This window comes from Neltuma alba, unplaced genomic scaffold (assembly GCF_004799145.2).
Source record: "Neltuma alba isolate B1F8T4 unplaced genomic scaffold, ASM479914v2 tig00012185_pilon, whole genome shotgun sequence".
Lineage (NCBI taxonomy): Eukaryota > Viridiplantae > Streptophyta > Magnoliopsida > Fabales > Fabaceae > Neltuma > Neltuma alba.
Window position 1 is genome coordinate 795736 of NW_021636727.1, and position 7547 is coordinate 803282.

Sequence of the window (7547 nt, forward strand, 5' to 3'; positions counted from 1 at the left end):
ACCACGTGGTAATAACAGACAAAACTCTCACCAATTCCCAATTAATGCATCATGCTCAAATCATAATCAAAGAGTAATAATCATTTCACAATTAACCTCATTCAGTGGCTTATCTTTCACAATTCTGAAATTCATTCATCATTAGTCGAAACCCCACAAGACGGTTTTCCTTTTTATACACAACATACAGTTTGAACATAATTACTATTTAAAGCACAAAACATAAATCTACTCACAACACCACAGAAGCAAGTACTAAGGATTGGAAAGTGGTTACCTCTCGTCTGAGCAAGGAACAACAAGCCAACGATGTGGCCCCGTGCACCACCAAGACTCACAACCGATCTACACAAGCACACAAACACACAACCATCATATATTAGCTTTCAAACTAATAATGTGGCCAAAACAACACTTGGGGACACAAAATTCCTATCTCCCATCAAAACTCTATCCTACTCAAAGGGTATAACTATCAAGGCAACACTCCAAAGTCATACCAATCCATAAAAACCTTAATTCCTTTCCAAACATCAATTAAAATTCATAACCTCAAGGACCCACTATAGGAATTCTACACCCAAACATCTATTTGAGCAATTAAGGTTCCAACAACAAATCTAAACCGATTAAACATCCAATTTAACCCTCCTTAACATAACCCAATTCACAAAACTCAGAATCAATCTCTACATTGTCATCCTCAATCCCAAATCATCCATTTCCATAAACCCTAACTCCAAAAATTCAAGATTCTTTAAATCCAAGGAAACTACACCGATTAAACACTTAAACTAACCCAAAGCAATCAATTAAACTCAAAACAATCGGTCAAAAACCTCAGTTTCATCACAACCTAGAAAATCCTAGGGTTCCACCACAAATCCTCAAAAATTCCAAGAAATTCCAAGAAAGAAAGAAGATTAGAGGTTAAAATCACTTACTTGAGGAAATGGATCCTTAGAAATGTTTTCCCCAAGCCTCAAAACCGAAACCCTAGCAGAGCTCCTCTCTCCTCCTTCAGATTTTCTAATTTTCGCACAACTGAACCCTCCAGCAACTATATAGATTCGGGACCTTTCGCCGCGGCGAACTAATCCCGAGAGGGATTACTTGCCTGAAAACCCGACTTCGCCGCGACGAACTCTAATCTTCGCCGCGGCGAAAGCTTCCTGAGAGGAAACTCTCGCTCGCTCAGAAAAACTTCGCCGCGGCATGCCCTTACCTTCGCCACGGCGAAACCTTCCCGAAAGGGAAGTCTCGCTCACCTGAACAACTTCGCCGCGGCCAAACCTTCCCGAGAAGACACTCCCCTCTGAAACTCCCGGTGTGCCGCGGCGAAGGGAACATACCCTGAGAGGGGTACGTTCACCTATTCCTCCAACAAACCTCAAATCCAACCCAAACACCAAGATCAAGATTAAATTGCTAATCTATCCTCAAAATAAACCCAAAAGAGGCTATTAAAATCCGATAAGGCTTAGGATGTTACACTACACACTGTATCGCTTCAGGTTATTATCACTACTTTACAACCATTTTCCATTGTTGGCACAAGAACTCCAACTTTTTCAATAGAGAATGGTTGCCAAACATCATCCAAAATTAGTGCAAATGTCTTCCTTCTTTTAAAAGCTTCTAACAATTTTGAAGCTCTTGCTCTTCCGTCATTAGTTTCATTAAAGTTCAAACCCAACTTCACAGCTATATCTGGTTGCACCTTATTTGGATCATTTGATGCTTCCACCTAAATAATGCAATTGTATGGACTATTTCCTTTCACTAGGCAGTTGTGAATCTCTGACATGATAGTTGTTTTACCCACTCCTCCCATTCCCCAAACACCAATCCTTCTGGTATTTGTATCATGTAAGAATAATCTCCAAATCTTCGTACAGATTTGCTTATATGTTTCGTATTCCACCATTGGAATTACAGACAAAACACCACCTCTCTTATTTCCAGGAATAGCCATTGTAATCCTCTAAATGTGGAACATTCTCTCTAAGTTCATGAATATCTCTGATCTTTTCCTCAATAAGTTTCCCCAACATGATTCTTGAACAAATGAAACAGCATCCATTAGTTGGTCTGTGTGGGCCATTTTCATCCATGAGGCTACTTACATCTGTTTTTACCTGATCAACTTGGTTAAACCATAAATTACATTCATTTGTTGGTGCTGCCCCTTTTAGATGCCACAATTGATTCAGTTCGTGTTCAACATCCTTTTTACGAGCATCCAGCATTTGCATCAAATTGTTCAGCTGTTGAATATTCCTCTTGGATGTTTTGAAGTGTTTATAATTGTTTCTAAATATTTCATGCAGAGAGCAACACAAGCCTATGATGCTTGACACACTTGCAGCAACTTCCATGGTTGGCTCCAAGGAATTCAAACAAACAGAGCTAGTGTATCCTGTCAGCTACACATTGAAAACATAATGACAAGTCAAATATATGATCTCCAAAACTTTATATGAGGGAACAATATGAAGAGCAGGAATATATCTGAACAACGATATCCTAGTACACAAGACTAATTCATGCTTCTGTGTGATGTGTGCAATGTGCGAGCAAGTGAAAGGGTAATGTCAGGAGCAGCGTGAACTATCAAACAGTCGAATGTTACTTTAGTCGAGTATTCAAGGTATTGCAATAAGCTGACAGAAAAATTTAAAGTGTTGTTTATCAACCGAGGCTGTTGAGTCACTTCGAACCAGGTTGCACAAGGCTCGTTCAAAACACAAAAAATGCCAAATCCGGATCTTGCATAAGCTAAAGCTGAATCCGCAGGAAAAGGAAATGCAAAAAGCAAAAGGAGAGAAAAATAGAGGGGGAGGAAATAATCGTACCAAGCTTCTATTTCAACACAAAAACTCAGAGATTCTGGTCACAGCATCGCAGTCCATCACCCTTGCTCTGCCTCTTCTGAAATCAGCCATGTCCTTTGTGGTTCTTCAAAATGACTGATTCTGTGTTATGTTTCTATCCTTCTCTTCCATCCACATTGATGGAGAGAAGGTCAAAAGAGAGGGGAGTGATGTAGAAAACAAAAACAAGAAAAAAGTGACAAGAATTTGTGTATTTTAAAACGAAGAGGAGATGTATTATAACCTGCTTCCTTCGTGGGTATCAAAAGAATAACCTACCCCCTTTAGTTCTTCTTTCTAATTTACAGTTTTCTTACTAACTCTGTATTATAAATTATTCTTTTATTTTTGATAATATTTATATTTTATTAAAAAAAAAAAAAAGGAAACAGAAGAAGAGGTGATTTCGGGACACTATCTTCTCCTTCTTTTTTCCCCCCTTTTTTCCTTTTTCTTTTCTTTTCCCTTACTATCGTTTTGTAATTTCATATGTTTAAATTTAATATTTTATAAAATTATTATAATATTATATATATATAAATTTGTACTATTATAATTTGATCAATATTTCTGTAAAATGTTATTAAAATTTAATGAGGATACTTTATTATAACTTTAAATTATTCAAGTGAAATTTTAATATCTTAAATCTATTTATGTAAAATTATTATTAATAATTTAGGACAATTGCTGAGAAATCTCTCCTTGCAGAATTTATTATCAAAGATACCTGAAATTTAGTTAATGACTCAAGCGCAACTTATCTTTCATTAATGTAACTTTTTTTAACTGTGTGCAATCTATCTTTAATTATATATAAAATGAAAAATATTTGCATATAAATAAAAATAGATTATATATAGTTGAAAAAAATTACATGCATTAAAAAATGAGATTGAACCAGTCCGTCTCCTCCCTTCCAAAACCCTTCGCTCATAAGTAAGTGCATCGTATTTAAAAATAGTTGTCACTTTAAATAAGTTAATATTTTTAAAAAAAATACTATTTTAACACAATAAATTCAGAATTTATTTCCATAAACTTTTAATGGTAAATATTTATAATTATACTTATGATTTTGTGCTGTCTAAATAATAAATAAGAGTAGTAAATAATATTTACTTGTAAATTTTTGTTATTTTAGTAACAAATACTTGTAGTTTCACGGGGAAATTAATATTATATTAACCCTATAAATAATTTCAATATGTTTAATAATATAAAATGTTTTATTTAAAACATTATTTTTTTTATTTAATATCCTTCATTAATCATAGAATTTCTCAACTAGTGGATCAAATTCTTATCTAGGATTATTTTGATATTTTATAAAAAAATAATTATTTTTAACTAATTTTATTTTATGTAAAATTTTGTTATATGCTTGTAATAAGAATTGAAAGGAATAATTAATATTGCTAGCAAAAAAAACAGAAGGGAATAACTAATATTTATATTTGTCCTAAATACACGCAATTGGCAGCGCTATGATTGAATATTATAGCTGAATTGTTGAAGTGATCACTCTCAAATTTTCAAGAGGCATACATAAGCATAGCTGCTCCTGAAAAGAAGGTCGTTGTCTGAGTTTGAAGGGAACTGCAAATTTCTTTTAATTTATAATTAAACTAATTTAAGTTAAAAATACAACAACAAAAAATATTCCCATGGGCACAGTTCAATGATAAAAAAATAAAAATCAGTGTATATGGGAGTGAGGAAAATTCTTAATTATGAAATCATAGTCCATGTTTTTTATTATCAACACAAACTGGCCTTCTCTGTCAATCTCCATTTTACAAAGTCCAATTTCACGCCTCTGATGTCACTGAACTGTTCCAGAGAATCAAACGCATTTTCTAAACCCGAACGTATTTTACTGTTGTTCATATTTTCTAACCCGATCCACTTCGCTTCTTTATGTACTTAAAATCGTAATCCTACCTTCCGCAGTCTGATATCATCTTATTCATCAACAACAACAACAACAACAAATCAATTGGTTCCACAAATTTGCTGATGAACTATACAATATTAGACAATCCCTTATGAATTTGGCTTCTGGGTTTCTGAGAACTTCGTCCCGGAAACTTAGTAGGATGCAGAGGCTTTGAATTGTAGTCGATCCAATAGAGCACAAGCACGATGACGATCGAAGAAACACACATGGGAATCGGCCCAAAAAACCATAGCAACAAGTTAAGAGCGAAATAGAGAGCTCGAAGACCCAGTGACCAGAACTCGGTTCCTCTTATGACTGCATTTTCTACACTGTTCACTGGTACTGGTAAGTCCATATCTGGTGTGCATATGAGGTAATTCACATGAACGAAGTGTCTGGTTGATTGAACGAAGCATGAGAAAGCAAGGAGGAAGCAGGTTAGTAAGCATATGTACTTGATGGAGATGGTGATTGATCTTGTGTCTCCATAGATTAATTCACTCTGGAACACGTTGTTTTTAGTGTTGGCTATCCAAGCTCCGATTAGAGAAGAGATCGTTAAGGAAATTGTGGCTAAGAAAGTTGCAACCGATATGTTCGATGAAATTACTGAGAGAGCATTGCGAACATCCCTGTTTTGCATCTGATCACCATGTGGGGATAAGGGAAAAAAAACGCAGATTAATATGACCAAGTAAGTAGCTAGCCCATGACCTTAATATTGTCAAAAACAGAACATCAAACTTAAACTTATAAGATGATGAGGTTGAGTCAAGCTTATCGGTCTCATATTGAATAGAGATGCATATCTGACTTCTCAACTAAGTATCAAAATCATGATTTCGGGTTGGGATTAAAACCATGGTTTTGATGGTTTCCTATGAGAAATCAAACGTGAACTCTATTGCTATGTATTTCATTTGTTGTGTACCGGCCGGAGACCGATGACTATCCAGAAATGAAGAGGGATTCTCCTTTTCCCCCTCAATCTTTTATTAGAACTCAACATTAAGATCCAACTAGCGTGCAGGAGCGAAGTTGAATTTCGTGTACATATGAAGCATTCGTACTTGAGGGGAAAAAAAATGATACTATTCATTTATATATATATCCATATTATGTTGTGTCTGGTAATGGAAATTGAGGCTACTTTATTATGCAGAAAACTGAAGGGAAGCATGAGAATGAAGGAGAGAAGAAGAGCAAGAAGGAGGACTTGCCTGCATGATTCTAAGAACCCATTCTCTTTTGTCGTTGTTCTCGAAGCCCATACTTGTGGTGTGAGGACGATGAAGGTACCTGTAAAGGAGAAATAAGTGGTAAAGAAACATGATGAGCAATCCACAAGGAACTAGAACCAGATCAAGGTACTCCTTCTGGAAATGGAACCCCATGATTATTATTTTTACTTTCAAGGAGTTTCAGTGAAAGAAAGATTAGATGGATCAGCTAGGATGATTAATTGGGGGTTTTAATCATGATTATAACCAGATTATATGTTGCTTCGTTTTATAAACTTGGTGGGTTTCAAAAGAGGAATATACCTTCATTTTTTATTCTTAATATTTAATTTGATAGAGGCATCTTTGACCTCTCGTAATTGGACAGTTGAGATCAACTTGTACGTTGTACTTACCAACCCTGATGTGTATATCTTGAACTCATGGAATCATGGGATTGGACAGCTAATACTGTTTGTAAGAGGAAGGAATTAAAAGGGTTAAACAATTGATTTTGGTAGGAAAATTGACTTTTCAAAGGAGGAGACAGCTAACCAGAGCCGAGCGAGACATACTTATGCCAATGTAAGAACGAAATTGTAAGTTTAAAACTGTGTTTAGGAAGTTTCCGAAGCGAAGAGACCCGAACATATAACGAGCCCCACTTTTAGCGTGAGACCCGCAAAAGGAGAGCTCGGTGCAGTCAAATTAAACCAGAGTTAAAGTGATAAAGGGTAACTGAGTAATTTTACACTATTTTCTTCAAATTATTCCCAAGTTGTTGGGATCTATAAGTGATAATCCGAATTTAGGAGATTTATTAGTGATTAACTCCTTTCCTTGAGATTTGTATGTAAATTTTTCATATATCTATCCACTTTCTTCATTTCAGATGAAGTAACTTTGAAAGATTCAAATTACAATAGGAGAATATTTAACCCTTTTTTTTTTTTTGACCGGAATTTAACCCTTTTTTTTAAAATTAAAAGAGCATGCAGTAATGGTTTGCGGTTGCAAACGGAATCATGACTTTCCATTTACAAGGAGTATTAATATTACTAGCCAATCCGCGGGCTAACTCATATTTAGATTTGGAAAAATGACAACAAAATACCATGTGAATTTTAAAAAGATAAATAAGGCACCTGAATAAGCAAAATGACAAATAGGGCACTGGGTACTAATTTAGAATTTAGATTTTTGGTCTAATGACCAAATTGCCCTATCTGAAAGTGAGAGAAAGCAAAGAGGAAGATGCTGATGAAACACGGGAAGAAGAGAAGAAGAATGTTGGAAATACTATTATCTTACTTCTCCGCATCACTATTCTGTAGACATTGTTGATTTGATAGGTTTTGGTTGTGGGAAAGAGGATTTGTAGTAAGAGAGGGAGCGAACCTATAGGATTACGTGAGTGAGTAGAAGTTGATGGCGGGATTTGGATTATTCATTTTTGTGGCTGCTTTATGGTGAAATAGGAACAGGATTATTGCATTTAAGGGTTTATATTCA

The 7547-nt window shown here is 35.2% G+C and overlaps 1 protein-coding gene across 1 annotated transcript; it reads right to left on the bottom strand.

Annotated features, from left to right (window-relative positions):
• Positions 1 to 4838: 4838 nt before the first annotated feature.
• LOC114724380 (uncharacterized) lies at positions 4839 to 6406 on the bottom strand. The gene is made up of 2 exons (XM_028910714.1): positions 6036 to 6406; positions 4839 to 5458 (listed from the first exon to the last, which is right to left on the bottom strand). The coding sequence occupies exons 1-2, from the start codon at positions 6207 to 6209 to the stop codon at positions 4898 to 4900; spliced, it is 735 nt and encodes a 244-aa protein (XP_028766547.1). The 5' UTR covers positions 6210 to 6406; the 3' UTR covers positions 4839 to 4897.
• Between the last annotated feature and the right edge of the window lie 1141 nt (positions 6407 to 7547).

Excerpts from the sequence above, each read along its gene's own strand:
- LOC114724380 (XM_028910714.1), bottom strand. The coding sequence starts at position 6,209 with ATGGGGTTCCATTTCCAGAAGGAGTACCTTGATCTGGTTCTAGTTCCT. Across the intron at positions 5,459-6,035 it reads GGGTTCTTAGAATCATGCAG|ATGCAAAACAGGGATGTTCG; the intron begins GCAAGTCCTCCT and ends CATGGTGATCAG.